The sequence below is a fragment of the Aotus nancymaae genome, unplaced genomic scaffold (genome assembly GCF_030222135.1).
Source record: "Aotus nancymaae isolate 86718 unplaced genomic scaffold, 86718_ANA_hifiasm-v0.15.2.pri h1tg000029l, whole genome shotgun sequence".
Lineage (NCBI taxonomy): Eukaryota > Metazoa > Chordata > Mammalia > Primates > Aotidae > Aotus > Aotus nancymaae.
In genome coordinates this window covers 93,132,788-93,156,050 of record NW_026988442.1, presented here as the reverse complement: position 1 = coordinate 93,156,050, position 23,263 = coordinate 93,132,788, and the positions used below count along the sequence as shown (strand labels likewise).

General features: G+C 44.0%; 1 protein-coding gene across 4 annotated transcripts in view; it reads left to right on the top strand.

Annotated features, from left to right (window-relative positions):
- The first annotated feature begins 311 nt into the window (after window positions 1-311).
- SAP130 (Sin3A associated protein 130) overlaps window positions 312-23,263 on the top strand; it is an 87,718-nt gene continuing 64,766 nt past the window's right edge. For 3 of the 4 annotated variants that reach the window (XM_012462312.2, XM_012462311.2, XM_012462310.2), the window contains exons 1-7: window positions 312-431; window positions 2,066-2,183; window positions 10,170-10,405; window positions 11,536-11,694; window positions 13,129-13,240; window positions 14,769-14,893; window positions 17,791-17,915. In XM_012462312.2, coding sequence (XP_012317735.1) covers window positions 2,072-2,183; window positions 10,170-10,405; window positions 11,536-11,694; window positions 13,129-13,240; window positions 14,769-14,893; window positions 17,791-17,915 — 869 coding nt within the window. In that variant the 5' untranslated portion in view covers window positions 312-431; window positions 2,066-2,071. Of the gene's footprint in view, window positions 432-1,473; window positions 2,184-10,169; window positions 10,406-11,535; window positions 11,695-13,128; window positions 13,241-14,768; window positions 14,894-17,790; window positions 17,916-23,263 lie in introns of those variants that run through there. The other variant, XM_064382867.1, reaches the window with a different exon arrangement.

The window sequence follows — 23,263 nt, the reverse complement described above, 5'->3', positions numbered from 1 at the left end:
TCCACTGTCTTCTCACTCGGCCAAGAAAAAAGACAGAACTGACTTCAGACGGCAAAGGGGTGTGTTGCCCTGGCCGGGTCGCCTGCGGCCCCGCCCCGGCGCTCTCCACCTCCTTCGCGGCCCGCCCTCCTGGCCCCGTGACTACATTTCCCAGAGGACGCCGCGGCCCGGAGGGGCGGGCCGGGCCACTCTCCCGCTCACGACCACCAGCGATTGGCTGACTCGATAGGGGGCGGGGCCTGCGCCAGCCAGTAGATGGGAGGCTCGTTACGGCGGCGGAAGCAGCGGCGCTGGAGTGAGGGGTGGGGGGCAGAGTGCTAGCGCCCCGGCGGCGGCTGCGGGTCCGGAGCCTGAGGACGTCGGCCCCGCAGACAGAGAGCGCGCGGGAGCGAGCTCGAGGCGGTGCGGCGGCCACTCGGTGCAGCACCCAGGTAATGGCGGGACAGGCGCCCGGGAGTGAAGGGGAGGAGACGAGGGGGCGGGGCGGCCGAGCCGGGCTGCAGCGTCCGTCCCGTTGCGCGTCCCCGGGGAAGGGCAGAGGATCTTCGTTTCCTGCGGCTCGGACCCCGGCTCTTTCGCAAGCTGTGCACGGCGGTTGGGCCGGCGACAGGGGCTGGGTGTCTTGTGGCGAGGAAGGGAGAGGCACCGGGAGGGGTGGGCTGACCCGGGCGTGGGGGCGTGGCGTACGTGGGCCTTGGCGGGGAAGCAGAGCGACCAGGGGAGCGCGGGCGGGCGGGCGGCCCAAGGAGTTTGGCTCCTGAAGCAGTTTAAAGTGACTCTCCACATCCGGGCCCTGCGCCCGCCGCTTTCAGACCCCGGCCGAGGCGGGGCCTCCCCGCTCCCCGCCCCCCTCGCCGGGGGCTCCTGTCTTCCTCTGCCATTGGCTCAGCCTCGAGGGGTTTGGGCTGCCCTGGCTAGGCTCGCGCCTGATTGGCTGGCGGTCGGCGGGAGGGTGGGGCGGGCTCAGAACGAGCAGGTCGCTGTGGATTGGTCCTGAGCCTCCAGTGACGCGCCGGGCGTGAGGCCAATGGGCGGGCGGGGGAGGCAGGGGCAGGTTCGGGGGAAGAGGACTGCGAGCCGAGCGGCGGCCGGGTGGTGGGGTGAGTGGGGCCAGCGGGGCTGGACAGCGGCGGGCCCGGGCGTCGCCGCCGCGATCCCTCCCGACGCTCCCCGAGCGCAGCGTCGCCGCCGAGATGGGCCCTCCGCGGCACCCCCAGGCCGGCGAGATAGAAGCGGGCGGTGCGGGCGGCGGGCGGCGGCTACAGGTAAAGAGGCACGGTGCTCCTCTTGTCGTGGGGCTACCCAGATCGCTCGTCCGATCCCCCACCCCGGACACGGGGCTCTCACACTCTGAGGTGTCTGGAAACCGGCGTCCTCTGATCTCAGCGGGGGCTTCGCGGTGGGGTGGGGTTGCGGGCGAGTCAAGGGAGATCGGCGGAGCTTGGCTCCTGAGGCAAAAGTGGGGGGCGATTTTAGAGAAGATGGAGAAGATTTCGGGTCCTCTGGCTCTGTGGGGCGGGGGGAGGTCTATGAAAGATAAAGAAAAGGAAATCCGTAAATGGAGGCCTTTGAAGAAAAGCATTGGAGAATTCCTTTTGCATCAGGTCTGGATGTTAGATACCCGATCCTTTCTTAGGGCTGAGTATCTCCCTCCGAATGTTCCTATGACATACTAATCACGGTTCTGTTCACCTTGATGGGAGGCTTGAGTGTTTCAGAGACATGCCATTTTCCATAAAACTTTACAGAGAAATACACATATATTGTGGTAATACCTGTCCTGTGACTATTGTACAGGATTCAATGGTGATTTATTTAGCATATCAATCCACAAGTATTTATGGAGGGTCATAGTACCCGCCAGCGCCGTATAAACGATGTAGTTAAAAAAACTTAGGTAGTTTAGATAATGTCTGCATTTGTATTGATCTCAAGTTTTAAAATAAATGATGCAGAATTTGCTTTTCCAGGGGACTATCTCGTAGATACTAAAGATGCTTTAAGTTCTCAATATTGATTCAGATCTCAGAGTCTTGTAATAACCGTATAACTGTTTGTACTACAGGTGGAAATGAGTTCTCAACAGTTTCCTCGGTTAGGAGCCCCTTCCACTGGGCTGAGCCAGGCCCCGTCTCAGATTGCAAACAGTGGTTCTGCTGGATTGATAAACCCAGCTGCTACAGGTGAGATGTGTAATGTTCTAATGTATTTCTTCCTGCTTTAAGAATATTGCCATTTTTGTCACTTAAAAATTAACAGATTCTTTCTAGGATTTTAGTAAATTCTTGTTTATTGAATTTGAAGAAAGGGTATATTGCTATTCTGATTTAAACAAGGCTTTTTTTCTTCCTGTTTTAACCACTTCGTTCTAGAAGTACATGTACTAGAGTACACATGCAACTTATAGTAAAGCATGCCTGTAAGAACTATTTTTGAAGTGGATTAATGTATTCTTATTTAATTAATGTCTAGGGGTATAGCATTAGTGCTGTGAGGGAGCCCAGAGGTGTTTAAGGAACAGAACTTGCCTTTTACGAGTTTATTATCTAGGAAAAGAAATGGAAAACAAAGGATATATGGTTTTCCTATGGTATCTGTGGTGGATTGGTTCCAGGACCCACCTCAGATACCAGATTCCACAAGGCTCAACTCTGATGTAAAATGGTGTAATGTTTGCATATTACCTATACCTATCCTCCAGTATACTTTAAATCATCTCTAGATTTCTTGTTATACCCACTACAACACAAATTCTATATAAATAGTTGTTATACTGTATTGCTAAGGGAATAATGACAAGGGGAAAAGTCTGCATGTGTTTAGTACAGATGCAACCATGTTTTTTTTTCTCCCTGAATATTTTTTCTCCCCGAATCCAAAGTTGGTCGAATCCACATCAGGGAGCTCATGGATATAGTGGGCTGGTTGTGTCTACATAGATACAACTTAGTTTTTAGTCTTACGCCCTTTGAGTGGTATAAATCAGTGGTTCTCAGTGGCAGTGGTGTTTGGGAGGTGATTTTTCCTCCAGGGAATACTTGGCAATACCTAAAGATAGTTTGGTTGTCACAACTAGAATGCTGTTGGCATCTGATAGCTAGAGGCCAGGGATACTGCTAAACATCCTGCAAGGTAATGGGAAGCCCCCACAACAGAGAAGTATCCAGTCCAGGCAGCAGTGCTGCAGTTGAGGAATTTCTTCATATACTCTTTTTCTCTATGTATTAAGTAAAAATATGACATTGCAAAGTTAAACAAACTCTTTTCTATTCCTTTTTCTTCACCACTCGATTCTGGTGTTTCTTTTGGTAAATGATACTACTGTCTACTCAAACCAGTAGCTGAGGCTTTTTTTTTTTTTTGCAACAAGGTCTCTGTCACTCAAATGAGAGTACAGTGCCATAATCACAGCTCACTGCAGCCTCAATCCAGCTAGTTTTATTTTATTTTTAATTTTTTTTGAGACAGAGTGTCACTCTGTGGTCCAGGCTGGAGTGCAGTGGCATAATCTCAGCTCCCTGCAACCTCTGCCTCCCAGGTTTAAGCGATTCTCATGCCTCAGCCTCCAAGTAGCTGGGATTGCAAACATGCACCACCATGCCCAGCTAATTTTTTTTTTTTTGTATTTTTAGTAGAGACAGGGTTTCACCATGTTGGCTAGACTCATCTGGAACTCCTGACCTCGAGTGATCCGCCCTCTTTGGCCTTACAAAGTGCTGGGATTGCAGGCATGAGCCGCCGCACCCAGCCGCATGTTTAGCTAATTTTAAATTTTTTTTGTAAAGTGAGGATCTCACCATGTTGCTCAAGCTAGTCTCAAACTCCTGGACTCAAGCAATCCTGCCTTCTCAGCCTCCCAAAGTGTTAGGATCACAGATGTGAGCCACTGTGCTGGACAGAGGCATCTTTAATTGCTCTGTGTTTTCTTATGAACGGTGGTCCTTGTCTAATGTTTCAGCCTCATTTCCTATTATTTTGCCTTTCTCCCGCCAACTTAGGTTTTTTTTCCAATGGAGGTGGGGTCTTGCTATGTTGACCACACTTCTCTTGAACTCCTGGCCTCAGGGAATACTCCTACCTAGACCCCAAAATTCTGGGGTTACAGGCGTGAGCCACTTGTGTGGCTACCAACTTAGTTTCTGTTAGAAATTTATTTAAGTTCTCTTTAGACTTGAAATGATTTTAAGGTACTTTATGACTCCTGCTCGATGGTATCTACTCATATTTCTAAATAAATGATTAAAAAGTTCCCCATTTCATGATATTGGGACTTTGCACATTCTTTTCCTTTTGCCATAGTCTTCCTTCTTCCTTTCCTTATACTGACTCATTTGGCTAATCCCTGCTTCTTTCAAGTTTCAACTTAGATGTTACTTTCTCTAGAAGAAAATGACTCTCTAGAATAACAGAAGACTCTATCTTCCACAACAACTTAGGTGGAGGATCTAGAAATCGAACCAGACATATATAGCCAATTGATTTTTTATAAAAGTGCGTAAGTAATTCAGTAGGGAAATGAGTCTTTTCAGTAAGTAGTGATGGAAGACCACAACATCATTATGGGGGAATATAAAGGCTGGGCGCGCTGGCTTGTGCCTGTTATCCTAGGATAGCACCTTGGGAGGCCGAGGCAGGTGGATCACTTTGAGCTCAGGAGTTTGAGATTAGCCTGGGCAACATGGCAAAACCCCGTTTCTACAGAAAATACAAAAATTAGCCAGGGCCAGGCTAATTTCACAGTGGCTCATGCCTGTAATCCCAGCACTTTGGGAAGCAGAGGCAGGTAGATCACCTGAAGCCAGGAGTTTGAGACCAGCCTAGCCAACTTGGTGAAACCTCATCTCTACCAAAAATACAAAAATTAGCTGGGCATGGTGGTGGGTGTCTGTAATCCCAGCTACTTAGGAGGCCGAGGCAGTACAATCACTTGGGAGGCAGAGGTTGCAGTGAGCCGAGATTGTGCCACTGCACTTCAGCCTGGGCAACAGAGCTGAGACTTCGTCTCAACAACAAAAATATTAGCCGGGTGTGATGGCTTATGCCTATAGTACCAACCACTTGAGAGGCTGAAGTGGGAGGATCACTTGAGCCTGGGAAGCGGAGGTTGCAGTGACCTGAGATTGTACCACTGCACCCCAGCCTGGGTGACAGAGTGAGATCTTGTCTCCAGGAAAAAAATAAGAACTCATAACTCAGTAAAAAGACAAACCACCTGATTTTTTTTAAAACAAGAAAATATTTGAGTAGAGCTAGATGAGTGCCAAAGAAGCGCATGAAAAGATGTTCACCATTATTAATCCTCAGGGCAGTGCAAGTTAAAACCACTGTGAGAAACTACTGCACATCGAGTAGAAAGCCTAAATTACAAAGACTGAGAATACCAATTGTTAGTATGCTTGTGGGACAAATAGAACTCATACTTTATTGTTAGGAATACAAAATGGCCTAGCCACTTCAAGAAACAATTTGGCAATATCTTATTAAATATACACTTACCACATCACTGAGCAATCTCATTCCACAGGTATTTATCAAAGGTAAATGAAAATGTATGTTTATACAAGGACTTTACTCACATGTTCATAGAAGCTTTATTAATAATAGCCAAAACGGGGGAGAAGTCCAAATGTGTATCAGCTGGTGACTGGATAAGTAAATTGTAGTGTATCTATCCATGCAGTGGAATGCTACTTGGAAAAAAAAAAATGATCAGACTACCAATACTCACAACATTATGGATAAACCTTAGAAATATTACACTAAGGAGAGAATCCAGATACACAGGACTATAGACGATGTAATTCTATGATATGAAATTACAGAAAAGACTACGCCATAGTGACAGAAAGCACATGAGTGGTTTCTGGGGAATAGAGGTGGGAGGGAGGGAATTGACTACAAAGGGGTGTGAATGAACTTGTTGGAGTAACAGGAAATGATCTGTGTCATGATTGTGTTATACCACTATATACTTTTGTGAACATTTATCTAATGTTATACAAAGAGTTAGCGAATTTTATATGTAAATTGTACCTCAGTAAAGCTAATTGATTAAAATGGACGAAAGATAAACACGTGCTTCACTAAAGAAGATATATATGAATGGGCTGTGATCACATAAAAAGATGTTGAACATTACTAGTCATCACGGAGATGCTAAATAAAACTACAGTGAGACACGCACCACAACCCACTAGAATGGCTGTATATCAAACATGAGTAAGGAAGAGGAGCAGGTAGAACTCTTGTATACTGCTAATGGGAACAGACAGTGCTACAACTGCTTCGGAAAGTACTTTGGCACAGTTAAAGATGTACTTACCATTTTACCCAACCATTCTGCTCTTTGGTGTTACTGAGGATGTTCATAAAAATATTACTGAACTTTTCTTGTAAAACGTGATGTTACTCTATGTAATTTATTCCTCAGTAAAGAGGTTTTTATTTTTGAGACGGGATTTCGCTCTTGTTACCCAGGCTGAAGTGCAATGGCGCGATCTCAGCTCACTGCAACCTCCCCGACACCCCCACAGCCCCAGGTTCAAGTGATTCTCCTGCCTTAGCCTCCCTAATAGCTGGGATTACAGGTGCCTCCCACCACGCCCAACTAATTTTTTGTATCTTTAGTAGAGATGGGGTTTCACTATGTTGGTCAAGCTGGTCTCAAACTCCTGACCTCAGGTGAGGCAGCCACCTCAGCCTCCCAAAGTGCTGGGATTACAGGTGTGAGCCACCACGCCCGGCGATAAAGAGGTTTTAATCACCTGGGAGCAAAGTTAATATATAGCAGAAAAGAAAATGTACATCAGTCTTTTCATCCAGCACTTGTACTTTTAGAAATTTTTTTCCTGAAGAGATCACTAGACAAGGTTGTTGCTAAAAGCAAAAATTTGGAAATAACCTAAAAGACCATTAATGATACAGTGATTTTTAAAAGCTGTAGTATATCTATACAATAGAATCTCATTTTACCTTTTTTTTCTTTTTTTGAGAGGAGAGTCTTGCTCTTTCGCCCAGGCTGGAGTGCTATGGCACAATCTCGGCTCGCTGTAACCTCTGCCTCCCAAGTTCAAGCGATTCTTCCGCCTCAGCCGTCCGAGTAGGTGGGATTATAGGCACCAGCCATCATGCCTGGCTAATTTTTGTATTTTTGTAGAGACAGGGTTTCACCATGTTGGCCAGGCTAGGCTTGAACTCCTGCCCTCAGGTGATCTGCCTGCCTCAGCCTCCCAAAGTGCTGGAATAATAGGCGTGAGCCACTGCGCCTGGCTCCATTTTACCTTTAAAGAATGATGCAGTATTCTCTACTCGGTAGTTCCACTCCTAGGCATATATTGAGTAGAAGTCGTATATAGGTTCACCAAAAGACGTGTACAAGAATATTATTAGCATTATTCAAAATAGGAAAAAAATGAAAACTATTTAAAGTGTCTCTTAAGAGTAAAATGGATAATTTGTACATCACTCACATGTCGTACTATATACAGCATCGAGAATGAAAGAGCTACAGCTGTGTACACTAATGTGGATGAATTTCATACCTGTCAGTGAAAGAGGCAAAGCACAATTGAGTGTATTTGTTATGAGTCTGTTTATATAAAGTTCAAAAACAGACAGTACTTATCTATAGTGTTACAAGTTAGGAGATTGGTTTCCTTGGGTGGACAGTAACTAGAATAGGGCCAAACTGAGGTTCCCTGGGGGACTAATAATGTTTTCTGTCTTGAGCTGGGTGCTATTTACTTAGGTATATTCAGTTTATGAAATTCCAACTTTCATACGAAAGTGCACAACTAACATTTGTGTACTTACCTTTATGAAGATCATACTTTAAGGAAAAAAATTCAAATGAGTAAAAACCCACCCAAAATTTAAAAGAGGCAGGAACTGTTGCCAGAACTTTTAAGTGTTGGTGCCCTTGTGGGGTAAGCTTGGGGGCAACTTTACTTTCTTTATGGTATTTCAAATAATTTAAATTCTCTGCATAAGTAAATGCTCAGAAAAAAAGAATGTTAATATTATTTTGGAAAAATTATAGAAAAGTATGAGTTAATATTTTCACAAGCTCTTCCTTTATTATTTTATTATTCTCTGATTTTTTTACACTTAATTTTTTTTTTTTTTTATTTTGACACAGAGTCTTGCTTTTGTCCCCCAGGCTGGAGTGCAGTGGCAAGATCTCCCCACCTCCGCCTCCTGGGCTCAAGCAATTCTCATGCCTCAGCTTCCCGAGTATCTGGGATTACAGGTGTGCACCACCACACCTGGCTATTTTTTGTATTCTTAGTAGAGACAACATGGTTTCTCCATGTTACCCAGGCTGGCCTTGAACTCCTAGCCTCAATTGATCTCCCTGCCTTGGCCTGCCAAAGTGCTGGGATTACAGGTGTGAGCCACCGTACCCAGCTTCCCCTTAATTTTTAAATACTTAAGTATTTTAAATACTTAAGTATTTAAAAATTACTTAAGTATTTAAAAATTACTTAATTTAATTTTTAAATAAACCAGGTGCAGTGGCTCACACCTGTATTCACAGCACTTTGGGAGGCCAGAGGTGGGAGGAACACTTGATCTCAGGAGTTCAAGACCATACTGGGCAACATAGTAAAACTCCTGTCTTCATAAAAAAAATTAAATATTAGCCAGGCGTGGTGGCATGTGCCTGCAGTCTTAGCTGCCTGGGCAGCTGAAGCAGAGGACCACTTGAGTCCAGGAGTTTGAGGCTGTAGTGAGCTGATATTCTACCACTGTGTTCCAGCCTGGAAGACAGAGCACGACCCTGTCTCAAAAAAATAATTAAAAAGAAAAAATTTAAAATTTTTAAATAGATATGTCTTCTGGTAATCCAAAACTCCAAAAGAAAAAGAGCATACAGTGAAAAATATCTCTCCTCTTTCCCTCAGTTTTGAAAATTACATGTTCTTAAAGTTAGGAATTGTACTCAAAATATATATATTTTTTCTTTTTTTGAGACAGAGTCTCGCTCTGTTGCCCAGACTGGAGTACAGTGGCACAATCTCAGCTCACTGCAACCTCCATCTCTCCCAGGTTCAAGCGATTCTCCTGCATCCGCTTCCTGTGTAGCTTAGATTACAGGTGTGTACCACCACATCCGACTAATTTTTTTGTATTTTTAGTAGAGACAGCGTTTCACCATGTTGGTCAGGCTGGTCTGGAACTCCTGACCTCAAATGATCCGCCCGCCTTGGCTTCCTGAAGTTCTAGGATTACAAGTGTGAGCTGCCGTGCCCAGCCCTCTACCACCTTTTCTTTTTTTTTTTTTTGAAACAGAGTCTCACTGTTTCACCCAAGCTGGAGTGCAGGTAGCACAATCATGGCTTGGTTCACTGCAGCCTTGACCTCCCAAGGTTAAGTGATCTTTCTCCCTATGCCTCCAAAGTAGCTGGAATTACAGGTACGTGCCACCATGCCCATTTAATTTTTGAATATTTTACAGAGACGGAGTCTTGCTGTATTACCAAGGCTGGTCTTGAACTCGCGAGTTCAAGGGATCTGCCTGCCTTGGCCTCTCAAAGTGTTAGGATTGTAGGTGCAAGCCACTGCACCAGCCATACATTTAAAAATTTTTTTTTAGACCGAGTCTTCCTCTGTTGCCCAGGCTAGAGTACAGTGACGCAATCTTGGCTCACTGCAACCTCCGCCTTTTGAGCTCAGGCGATCCTCCCACCTCAGCCTCCTAAGTAGCTGGGATTACAAAAAAAGTGGGTTTTTGTGTTTTTTTTTTGTTTTTTTTTTGTTTTTTTGTATTTTTCGTAGAGATGGGGTTTTGTCATGTTGGCCAGCATAAAATATCTTTTTAATGTCAGGCTTCTATAACATTTTAAGAAGATGTTTTAAATGAAATCGTCATATCCTGTATTGTGCTTTTAACTATTTCAGCTCATTTTAGATAACTTTCAGTTAGTTTATTTGTAAGAGTGTGAAAGCTACAATATCCAGAATAAATTCTATATTACACAATTGTGGCTCTTGTGTCTATAGTCCATCAGGAGAATCCAGTACCCAAATTGGCCTTGTTAAGAAAACATCACAAGGAAATGGTCACTTTGTCAATCCTGAGATTTAACTTTAGGTGCCACTCTTGTCTGTGCTGCTGTCTTACATTGGGAGACTGTGACATACTGTCTCACTCTTAATGTCTTTACTAGTCAATGATGAATCTGGTCGAGATTCTGAAGTCAGTGCCAGGGAGCACATGAGTTCCAGCAGCTCCCTTCAGTCCCGGGAGGAGAAGCAAGAGCCTGTTGTGGTAAGGCCCTATCCACAGGTGCAGATGTTGTCCACACACCATGCTGTCGCATCAGCCACACCTGTTGCAGTGACAGCCCCGCCAGCACACCTGACGCCAGCAGTGCCACTTCCATTTTCGGAGGGACTCATGAAGGTAATGGAGAGGGTTAAAACTTCACACTGAACCAGAGTTAAAGACTGGCTAATGTTTGTAACAATTTGCACAAAATCTTAGGCTGTATCTTAGGATCATATTTCATTTTTTCTTTAGGGCCTATGAGTTCAGCTGTTCTTTGTAACCTAGACCTGATTTTCTGCAGTTCCTCTTCTTGTGCTGCTGAACAGTTGGCATCCCAGGATCTTTGCTGTTACCATTTTGCTATTGATACTATTCAACATACTGGCATGTTAAGTTAGATACAATCTTGGAGAAGGACCTTCTTTTTTTTTTAAGCCAGTCAGATTCAGCAGTGGGGGCTTAATGACTCTAATGTTTTTCGTTTTGTTTTTGAGACGGAGTCTTTCTCTGTCATCCAGGCTAGAGTGCAGTGATGTGATCTCGGCTCACTGTAACCTCCACCGCCTGGGTTCAAGTAGTTCTCCTGCCTCAGCCTCCCAAGTAGCTGGGATTGCAGGTAGGCGCCACCGCGCCCAGCTAATTTTTATATTTTTAGTAGAGACAGGGTTTCACCATGTTGGCCAGGCTGGTCTTGAACTCCTGGCCTCAAGTGATCTTCCCGCCTTGGCCTCCCAGAGTGCTGGGATTACAGGCGTGAGCCACTGTGTCCAGACGACACTAATGTTAATAAGTTATGATAACCCAGTACCATGGGGTCAACTGGAGTGGCACTCTTCTTTAAGGTTTGTTTTAATAACGGGTTAGTTTGGGGGTTTCTGAGAATTGCCTGTGCATTACCTTGGGGTTATGTTTCAGTTACTGGGAGTTTTGTTTAATCCACCCAAACTTGGGAGGCAGCATCATGTAGAAGAAAGGGTGTGGGCCGTGAGCCATGCAGCTCTGGGCTTTATTCCCAGTTCTACTTCTTAACTGTGTGCATGGCTTTGAATGAGTTAGTTAGCCTTGCTTTGTATGTTTCTTCATTTGTGAAATAGAAATGCTAGTACTTCAATGGAAGCACTGTGATGCGAATAGATAAAATGTATAAAGCTTGTAGCGTCTTTCCTGCCACTCTCCAGATTGGATTTGTGTACTCTTAATCGTGGATTGAAATGCATTACCAGTATGAGGCCATTTATATGTTTTGTGTGGTTTTCTCTTTGCAGCCACCCACGAAGCCCACCATGCCTAGCCGTCCCATTGCTCCTGCTCCACCTTCTACCCTGTCACTTCCCCCCAAGGTTCCAGGACAGGTTACCGTTACCATGGAGAGTAGCATCCCTCAAGCTTCAGCCATTCCTGTGGCAACAATCAGTGGACAACAGGTTTTTCTTCCTTTTAATTTGCTGATTTTCAAACTGAAATGCCAAACTGTTGATCATGATTTATTGAATGCTAGCAGTACATTAGGCACAGTAATAAAAAATTAAACAGTCACCAGTACCTGCAAGGGAAAATAGTAGGTTTGAGAGAGAAGGATAACTGTAGGGAGTAGAAGCCAGTATCCATAATCATCATTTAGCCAGAATTTATTTAGCAGCTACTATATGCTCGGCTCGACCCTCAGTGTGATATGTAAATCTAGGTAAAATAGTCTATGTCCTTGAGGAGTCTGGAGTCCGGTTTGTGTTTGGTTTTAGTGTCAAGAACAGCCTCCTGGGGGTAGTGGTGGGCAGTGCTTCTCTGTGGTTTCTCTGAGGAGCACAAATGTGCATCTCATGGGATACTGGTAGGTTACCTCAAGGCAGATCTCCAGTTGCAAACTTTTTTTTTTGAGACAGTCTCTCTCTATCACCCAGGCCGGAGTGCAATGGCACAATCTCGGCTCACTATAACCTCTACCTCCTGTGTTCAAGCAATTCCCTCGCCTCAGCCTCCCGAGTAGCTGGGATTACAGGTGTGCATCACTATGCCTGGCTAATTTTTGTATTTTAGTAGAGACAGGGTCTCCAACTCCTGACCTCAGGTGATCCACCTGCCTCGGCCTCTCAAGTGCTGGGATTATAGGCGTGAGCCACCGGACCCAGCCTTAGTTGCAAACATTTATTTTGAAGTCTCCTGTTTTAAGGTTTTTTTGTGAAATTTTGCAATCCTACTGTGCTGTGTACTTTTTATTAAATATTTTAAATTCCTTACCTGGGAAAAAAACTAAATCTAAAAACTTTCCCTTCACATTTTCAAGAAAAATTTATGTCCCAAAGAGGTGTACTGTGTTTTTTCCTTTTGTCATACTGCTGAGTACCGTCAGAAGTACTAGAACCCTTAGCTGAGAAGCACTGACCACTGTGGTTTGGGAGAATTTAAGGGACATTTCAGGGTTGAGCTGAAGAACTGGTAGGGGAGCACCTGTTGGATGCTAGCTGACATTTACTTAGCAACCACAAAGCTTAAAGAACGGATGGGTGCAGCAGTACGTAAAGGAAATAGTGAGAATGGGAAAAAATAAGCATTTGTCCAGGATAGAGAAAACAAGTGTGAAAGCTAATATTGCAGATGAGAGTTTCTAAAAGTAGGTATCAAAGTATGTTACCTGTTATTATTTGGGCCCGCAGCAGTTGTGGGGTCCTCATACTTCTCACATGCCTGTCATACAGTATAGCTTATAAAAGTAGCTCAAGCTAAATGTCCTTAGCCCTTTCCCTTGGGATACTCACTATCTAAAAGGAACAACCTGACCCACATTTGGAGGCAAGTGACCTCCTAGAGGCAATGGCTAAGACCAAACATGTGAAAATAACATTCTATCCTCTTTATTTCAGGGACATCCCAGTAACCTGCATCACATCATGACTACAAATGTACAGATGTCTATCATCCGCAGCAATGCTCCTGGGCCCCCTCTTCACATTGGAGCTTCTCATTTACCTCGAGGTAAAGGCTGTGGGTTTTGTTCAAACTCTCGAAATGCAGTAGCAGATATTTATTTGGTAAAATATATAACACAGAACGTATCTAGAGTCAGCTTGTTAAAGTTGCAGGACAATAGTCTGCAGAACCTGAACCAAGTAAATCTCTTTTATTTCAAAAGAAAAAAAGACTGGGCACTGTGGTTCATGCCTATAAACCCAACACTTTGGGAGGCTTAGGTGAGAGGTTCACTTGAGTCTGGAGTTTGAGACCAGCCTGGGCAACATGGCAAAACCCTGTCTCGACAAAAATATAAAAAATTAGCCAGGTGTGGTGGCATGCATCTGTAATCCCAGCTACTCAGGAGGCTTAGATGGGAGGATGGCTTGAGCCCCAAAGGCAGAGGTTGAAATGAGTTGGGATTGTGCCGCTGCACTGCAGCCTGGGTGACAGAGCAAGAACCTGTCTCAAGAAAAAGAAAAAAGCATTGCAAGACAGTAGAAATAAACTTGGAGCAATACATGTTTTTAGCATGGTATAATATGTGCTTATTATAGTTGCTTTACAGGTGTGTATACTTACGCAATTAAGATGTTTAATATGGTCTAAAATTGTCCTTTACATTGAGGAACTCCCCAAGCTATGGTAATCTCAACATAGTTTTTATTATTATTAGACTGCTCATAGTCCTCATTTTTAATAGTCACAAATATTAATACTGAATATTTTTAAAGTTCAATGATGATCTTTACTCAGTTTTTTCACTTATATAGCAATAAGATGATGATGATAATAATAATTTTTTGAGACAGGTCTTACTGTGTTACCCAAGCTGGTCTCAAACCTCTCAGGCACAAGTGATCTTACCCCTTTAGCCTCCTGAGTGGCTAGGACTACAAGTGTGAGCCACCATATTGGCTAAGATTAATTTATTTTTACCCTTAAGTTCTGTAAGGTAATAAATGAGTTTTGACTAGAAATTATTACCTTTTATTGGAGAGTGTAAAACAATTGGAGATTGTTGGCAAAATCAAGTTAGCAAACACAAGACCAGGTTTGCTTGGTTATATCATAACTCAGTGGTTCTCCAAATGTGGTTCACAGGCCCTTATGGGGGTCTACAGGGTCAAAACTGCAGGGTAGGATTAGGGTTAAGGTTAGAGTTCATAATGTGTCCCTTTCTCAATGTTGACATCTGTTCTAATGGAACAAACACAGTGGTAGGCGAAGTGCTCAAGCCCTTGTCAGAGCTGAGGCAGTGGCATCACACTGCTGTTTGCTGTGTGCTTTACCACTGTGTGCACTTGCAGTAACACAACAGAAACAGAAAGCCGCAGCTACTTTAACTTAAGATTGTCTTTGATGAGGCAATATAAATTGTTACTAAATCTCCTGAATACACATTTTCTTCATTTTCTCTGTGATTAAATGGGAAGTATACATGCCATACTTCAGCTCAGTACGGAAATGCTATCTGAATTTTAGGAATTATGTTGATGATTTTCCTGGGGAATATAACTAGAATAAATATAATAAATATTTTTTTTTTCAGGTGCAGCTGCTGCTGCCGTGATGTCCAGTTCTAAAGTAACCACAGTCCTGAGGCCGACCTCGCAGCTGCCAAATGCTGCTACCGCTCAGCCAGCAGTACAGCACATCATTCACCAACCAATCCAGGCATGTCAGAGCCTGGGGTGCATTAAGGGCCTCATTGGAATGATTCACTCTGCCAGGCACTGGGCACATCTTGACCTCAGGGACTTTCTATCTAGTTGCCAAGACATAGGGAAATTTGAAAGATGCATAGTGTCATGTGGCAGGCTGTAAGAACACAGAAGAGAGGTGGTGGGAAGGCCTCGTGTTGGAAAGGCTGTGCTAATGAGGATGCAGAGAGTGAAGAGGAAGTGAAGGGGAAAATGAACAGTGGCAAGGAAGGGAGTGATGGTTGTAGACAGCAAGTAGTAAAGGCCAGCTAGGATTGAGGGATTTTAATTTGGATAGCAGGGGTCTGTGGATTCCTGAAAGTTATGCATATATGTATGTTTGTTTCAAGAAAATAGTCCATGCCTTTCAGCTTTTTTTTAAGGAAATCTATGGCATCATTACTATTGAAGTGTAATGTATTTGCAGGAAATATAGTATCTGTAAATTGGGTTCTCTAGGATATGGAATATAAACTCTATACTGTATATAATACAGTAGCGAGAGCCACTGTGTTTTTTTTGAGACAGAGTCTCACTCTTGCCCAGGCTGAAGTGCAGTGGTGTGATACCAGCTCACTGCAACCTCTGCCTCCCGGGTTCAAGTGATTCTCCTGCTTTAGCCTCCCAAGTATTTGGGATTACAGGCTTGTGCCACTATGCCCAGCTAATTTTTGTATTTGTAGTAGAGACAGGGTTTTATCATGTTGGCCAGGCTGGTCTTGAACTTGTAACCTCAAGTCATCTGCCTGCCTCGGCCTCCTAAAGTGCTGGCATTACCGGTGTGAGCCACCATGGCTGGCCAAAGATCGTTTTTGTTTTTTTTTTTTTAACACAATGGCTCCGTGTATCATTGAAGTAATTGTTGTTGAATGATGAGATTAGGCCAGTGCAGTGGCTCACGCTTACAGTTCCAGCACTTTGGGAGGCTGAGGCAGATAGATTGCCTAGGCTTAAGAGTTCAAAACCACCCTGGGCAACATGGTGAAACCCCATCTCCACTAAAATGCAAAAACATTGGCCAGGCGTGATGGCGTGCGCCTGTAATCCCAGCTACTCAGGAGGCTGAGGTGGGAGAACCGCTTGAGCCCAAGAGGCAGAGGTTGCATTGAGCCAAGATTGTGCCACTGCACTCCAGCTTGGGGGAAAGAGTGAGACTCCGTCTCACACAATAGTAATAATAATCTAGCTGAATCACATACAGGAGGTCTGTCCCCTTAAGCACTTTCAGGGGACAGACAGATGTCTGAAACAACTGGATTTAAGATAATAAGGAAGAGTATTGATTATGACACTAGGTAGTATGTGTTTAGCCTACAGCTTTCAGGATAAAGTAAAAGACCTTGCTGGCCAAGAAAACACAGAGGAGTACTAGGCCTCCAGTAGTATACATGATATATATGAAGGGATACAGGAGGACGAGAACCAAAAGGGACCTCCTGAGTGAGGAAGCTGGTGCAGTAGCGCTGTTGTGAGACACGCAGCTGCACATGGTAGGAGCAGCAGGTAAAAGGGCTACAGATGAAAAGCAAGGATGAGGAATGGGTAGAGCTTGGTTTAGACGCAAGTTTCAAGGTTAAGAGTGAGGGAAGAATCATAACTCAGGTGATTTGAAGAATAACGGTGGATAAGTGGATGAAGCCCATGTGGAGCTTATTTTTCAGAGGAACATTCCACACGTAAATGTGATAAGGGCACTCTGTCCACATGAAAACATACAGAAAGCATGTGGGCACCCTGAACTGTTACCCAGAAAAGAATACTGTTACCCTGAGTTGGCCTTATACTCACAAACTTAGATGGCCTGAGAGATAGTAGGCCCTCTGTGGAAGGCGCTGGGTTGGATGGCAGTGTGAAACGTTTACACCAAGACCAACAACAGACCTGTGGCAACTCTAGATTGAAGGGTGAGATCCCGGTGGTACCAATAGCAGGGCAGAATTTTGACTCCAATCATATTTGCACAGGAGAGACTCGTGTACTGTTCAGTCAAAATGGGTTTTATTTTTTCAAAACACTTTTTAAAGTTATCTTAATAAGGGATATTTTTGATGATTCAGTTTTTTTTTTTTTTGAGATGGAGTTTTGCTCTTGTTGCCCAATGGCACGATCTCAGCTCACCGCTACCTCTGCCTCCTGGGTCAGCAATTCTCTCACCTCAGCCTCCTAAGTAGCTGGGATTAGAGGCATGCACCACCACGCCCAGCTAATATTTTGTATTTTTAGTAGAGATAGGGTTTCTCCATGTTGATCAGGCTGGTCACAAACTCCTGACCTCAGGCAATCCGCCCACCTCAGCCTCCCAAAGTGCTGGGATTACAGGCTTGAGCCACCATGCCCAGCCGGTCTTTTTTTTTTTTTTTAATTTAAATTTTTATTTTTATTTTTTGAGACAGAGTTTTCCTCTTGTTGCCCAAGCTGGAGTGCAATGGTGTGATCTCGGCTCACTGCAACCTCCGCCTTCCGGGTTCCAGCGATTTTCCTGCCTCAGCCTCCCAAGTAGCTGGGATCACGGGATTACAGGCACACACCACCATGCCTAGCTGATTTGTTTTTGTTGTTTTTAGTAGAAATGGGGTTTCACCATGTTAGCCAGGCTGGTCTCGAATTCCTGACCTCAGGTGATCCACCCGCCTCGGCCTCCCAAAGTGCTGGGATTATAGACGTGAGCCACCACGCCCAGCCTGTCTCTTGGGTCTTATAACAACCTGTCTGAAAAGAGAATTCCTTAATTGGAATGGTGAGAATTTATTTTTACTTGAACAGAAACATACTTATGTGTAGGCTCAAGTTTCAAATTACGCATTTAGTATTTGGCTTCCTATATTTCATTTTATTTTTGTTTTAAATGAACTGTTTTTTCTCTTTTGGTAGTCTCGGCCACCTGTGACCACCTCCAATGCCATCCCTCCTGCTGTGGTAGCGACTGTCTCAGCCACCAGAGCTCAGTCTCCAGTCATCACTACGACAGCAGCACATGCTACTGAGTCAGCACTTAGGTATACACGGGAGTATGATGTTTCAGCCTTCCTGCCATCCTCCTCCTTCACTCTTTTTTCCTTTATTCATTCATTTATGTGAATATTTATTGAGTGGCTTTTTTTTAAATGAGTTATATAGTGCTTTAAATCCTGGGGCTAAAGCTGTGAACAAAGAAATTCCTGCCCACACAGAGTTTGTGTTTTTAAGGGCTGGAGACGCAATAAATATGTGACTGTTTAGATGGTGAAAAATGCTTTGGAAAAAAATAAGGATAAAGGGAGTAATAGGGTGGGTGGTGCAGGGGATTTACCATTTCATATAATGTGGTCGAAGAGGGCTTTGTTGATAATACATTTGAGCAGAAAATAAGTGAGCTATATGGTTATCTGAGAGAATAGCAGTCTAGGCAGTGGGAACAGTAATTGCAAAGCCTCTGAGACAGAATTGTGTTTGCCATTTACAAGGAGCAGCAATTAGGCCAAGGCGGCAAGAGTTTAGGGGAAGTAGCAGGGTGTCCAGATCACATAGGCCCTTAGGAACCACGCTAAGAACATGGACTCGACTGGGGCATGATGGGAAACCTTAGCAGAGTTTTCAGCAGAGCAACATGATGATCTGCAGTTTCAGTTGGCTCAGCCTGGTTGCTAAGTAGAATAGGCTGTGGAGAGGTGAGGCAGAGATGTAGAAGGCCGGCATCTAGGAGAGATGAAGATGGATGTAGAAAGACATGGTTAGATCCTGGGTAAACTAATATTATTTTTTGGAGATAGGGTCTCGCTCTGTCACCCAGGCTGGAGTGCAGTGGCACAGTCATGACTCACTGCAGCTTCAAGCTCTCAGGCTCAAGTGATCCTTTTGCTTCAGCCTCCCAAGTAGCTGGAACTCCAATTGTGTGCCACCACGCCTAACTGATTTTTTTATTTTTTTGTAGAGACAGGCTCTCACTTTGTTGCCCAGGTTGGCTGCGAACTTCTGGACTCAAGCGATCCTCCTGTCTCCCTAAGTGCTGGGATTATAGGCATGAACTGCCACGCCTGGCCCTGGGTAGATTTTGAAGGATAGAGTCAAGGAGATTTCTGGCTGGTCCGATGATAGTGGGTTATCAGAACTTATTAACATTAGTGTCACTAAAGTTGGTATACAACCCCCCCCACTCCTAAATTTGACTGGCTTTAAAAAAAAAATGATTTCTGAGGAATCACTGGGGCATGGGGTGGAGGGTCTGAGGTGGTGTGAGAGGAGAAGTGGAGTCAGGATTATTTGCCAGTGCTAGTTGGTTTATATATCTAACAGGGTAGAGGAGAGTGGGAGGTTTGGGAGAGGAGTTTTATACTTTGATTTTAGGCATTTTAAGGTTGTGATGGCAAGATATAGTTGCTCATGCCTGTAATCTCAGCACTTTGGGAGGCTAAGGCAGGAGGATCACTTGAGTCCAGGAGTTTGAAACCAGCCTGGGCAACATAGGAAAATCCCATCTCTATAAAAAATAAAAAAGTAGCCAGACATGGTGGTGTGTACCTCTAGTCCCAGCTACACGGGAGACTGAGGTGGGAGGATCGCTTGAGCCCCAGAGGCTGAGACTACAGTGAGCTGTGATTGTGTCACTGCATTCCAGCTGGGGTGACAGAGTGAGACCTCATCTCCACCCCTGCCCCCCCGCCCAAAAAAGGAAAAGGATTTAGGCTGGTTGCAGTAGCTCATGCCTGTAACCCCAGTGTTTTTGGAAACCAGCGTGGGAAGATCGCTTGAGGCCAAGAGTTCAAGACCAGCCTCGGTAACATACCAAGATCCCATTTCTTAAAAAAAAAAAAAAAAAAGATAAGTGTGGTGGCATGTACCTATAGCTCTAGGTACTTGGAGCTGAAATGGGAGGATCATTTGAGCCCAGGAGTTTGAGATCACTATGAGGTATGATTGTGCCACTACTTTCTAGCCTGGGCAACGGGGCGAGATCCTGTCTCTAAAAAAAACAAAAAGAAACCATGATTTGCAGAGCCATACAGGGATAAAGTCTGGTTGATGAGGGATGATCTTAAAGGCTTTTTGTGAGTGACACAATCAGGGATGACATCATGGTGTTTTTCCTTATGATCTTTAAGTCATATTATGGGGAAGTTGGGGAGGGCAGTTGATTCTTGCCATTGGTATATGGAGGGAAGGGAGCCTTTGGCAGTAGCACAAACAAGAAGGGATTCACTGATTTAAAGCAAGAATAGTGGGCATGGAGAAAGGAACTGTTAGAAGCTAGCGGGGCACCACTAGGACCTGACTGTCAGCTGGAAGTAGTGCAGAATGGAAGGAAGAAAGAGGAATCGGAGATGCCTCTTTGGTTTCCTCCTTATTTGTCCTAGTAAATGAAAAGGAAAACAAGGGAGGGAAAGCAGGTTTTAGAAAAGCTTGAGCTTTGAGATGCTGAGTTTATCTGTGGAACAACCAAGTGGCTGTTGTCAGTGTGTGCTTGAAGAGACGTCTGTGCTGGAGATCATGAGTTTAGGAGTGATCAGTGCATGGGCCACGATGAAAGCCTCCGGTGTCTCTCCAAGGGTACTAGAGAGTGAGAAGAGGACCTAGAACAGAACTCTGAAGAAAATTATGTTTAAATGAACCAGTGCCTGGAACTTACCTTTAGCTATTAGCTCCATTATCTATTTGTGTGACATTAAGCAGGTTTTCAACTCCCCTGATCCTTTGTTCTCTCTTCCATAAATGGGATAGTTTACTCTGTGGCAGTTATTAATAAATACGTTGCCTGAGGTACAAAGAGACAAAACTACCCACATAAAATCGACTGCTTGTTGTTGCTCATTTTAACTTTATAAAAGTTAATATATTCAGATGGTATGAGGAAATTCACAAGGTGTAAATGGGTATAATCATCTCTATATATGGGGTCTTGGCTCCAGGAACCCCTGCAGATGCTGAAATCCAAGGATGCTCAAGTTCCTTCATATAAAGTAGCATAGTATTTGCATATAACCTACGCACCTCCTCCCATGTACTCTAAATCATCTCTGGCTTACTTACGGTGCCTAGTACGATGCCTACACGTCACTTCATTCATGTGGATTCAGTGTAGTACTTGGTGCTCAGCTAATTCAAGTTTTGCTTTTTGGAATTTGGGGGAATTGTTTTCCCCCTTGAATATTTTCAATCCATGCTTCACTGAATCCACAGATGTGGCACCTATGGACACTGAGGGACAACTGTATGATGGAAACTAGGGGTAGGCTTTTTATTTTTAATCATAGTGTCAAAGTATCTTTTCCATTGTGTTGAATGTTTTAATAAAAAACTGGATATTGAATTTTGTTGAATGCATTTTTAGCATGCACTCATATAACACTAGCAATATACTACAAGTAGTGAATTAAACAGACGAAAACCCTAATCAGATGATTTTTCTCTTTATATCTACAATTACAATAAATTCCTAACGTCTAACTTTTTTGAACTCTGCAGATAGAAATTTTCAGCAGACCAATTTCCATAGAAGAAATAGAAAAAAATTTTAAGCACTATCTCTCACAAAAGCACCAGGTCCAGCTGGTTTCATAGAATTCTTTTTTGAGATAAGGCTGGAGTGCAGTGGCTCGATCATGGCTGCAGCCTCGACCTTCCAGGCCCAAGTGATCCTCCTACCTCAACCTCCCAAAGCTGGGACTACAGGCACATGCCACCATGCCTGGCTAATGTTAAAAGAGGTTGCGGTGAGCCGAGATCGCGCCATTGCACTCCAGTCTGGGTAACAAGAGCGAAACTCCGTCTAAAAAATAAAAATAAATAAAATGTTTTGTAGAGACAGCGCCTCCCTCTTGCCCAGGCTGTTGTCAAACTCCTGGGCTCAAGCAATCCACCTGCCTCAGCCTCCTAAAGTGCTGGGATTATAGGTGTGAGCCACCATACCCAGCCTTGTTTTCATAGAATTCTACCAAACTTTCAAAGGGGCCAGATAAACCAGTGATAATGAAATTGGTTCAAGGTATAGAAAAAAAGTAAAATTCCAGAAAAATCTAAGTAATATCTTAATTTTTCTGCTGTAAATACATTTAATCTGTCAGTTCTTTGACCCTTTCTTTTCAGTCATTACTTGGTTAAATGAAGTTTATTTTCTATTACTTTCTTCAAAAAAGGTGTATCTTAAAGCACCAACATTTTGAAAATTTACTGCTGAGAATCATTTCCCATTTAAGGTTAGGCAATAGTTTGGCTGATTGAGTGTTTTTGTTGTTTCTATATTCTTTCCATGATTAGTCGATGGGTAGTTTTTCCCTGTCTTCTAGATCTGGATGTTACTGCACAGAGCCTGATTTTTTTTTTTAACCCCTTACAAAGGCCTTGGTCTTTTTGTCTCATTGCCTGATTATTTTTCATTGAATTTCAGCAAATTTAATAGCATGTATTTTGTAATGACCATTATTTTTGGTTTTGTTCTAAACATGGTGTGCCTTTTCAATCTGGAGCATAAAACTGTATTTATTGGCCAGGCCCAGTGGCTCATGCATATAATCCCAGCATTCTGGGAGGCTGAGGCAGGTGGATCACTTGAGGTCAGGAGTTTGAGACCAGCCTGGCCAACATGTTGAAACCCCATCTGTCAGCTGGGAGCAGGGCCGGATGCCTGTAATCCCAGCTATTCGGGAGGCTGAGGTGGGAGAATCACTTGAACCCGGGAGGTGGAGGTTGCAGTGAGCTGAGATCGCACCACTGCACTCCAGCTTGGGTGACAGAGTGAGACTCCATCTGTAAACAAAAACAAAAACACTATATTTATAAACATATTTATGAACAGTTTTTGTTATATCTTTTTTTTTTTTTTTTTTGAGACCAAGTCTTGCTCTGTCACCCAGGCTGGAGTGTAGTGGTGCGATCTCCACTCACTGCAACATCCGCCGCCTGCCACCCCCTTGCCCCGTCCTGCCATTTCCACCCTCCACCATTCAAGCGATCAAGCGATTCTCCCACCACAGCCTTCCAAGTAGCTGGGATTACAGGCACACACTACTACCCCCAGCTAATTTTTGTATGTTTAGTGGAGATAGGGTTTTGCCATGTTGGCCAGGTTGGTCTTGAAATCCTGACCTCAAGGTGATCTGCCTGCCCCAGCTGCCCAAAGTGTTTGGATTACAGGCATGAGCCACCATGCCTGTCCAGTTACATGTTTATGTATTCATTCTATTCCATTTTATGAGAGGAGCACCTAATTATGTGTTGAATCTTTTTGCACTATTATGTAATTTTTTTAACTGTCCCCTTTAATGTTGCTTTCATAGTCTTCTCCATCCTTGACTGATTTTCAGCATTGTCTCTCATGTTCCACTTCTAATTTTGCCTTCATTCCTGAAACTGCTGAGCAGTTGTCTTCTGT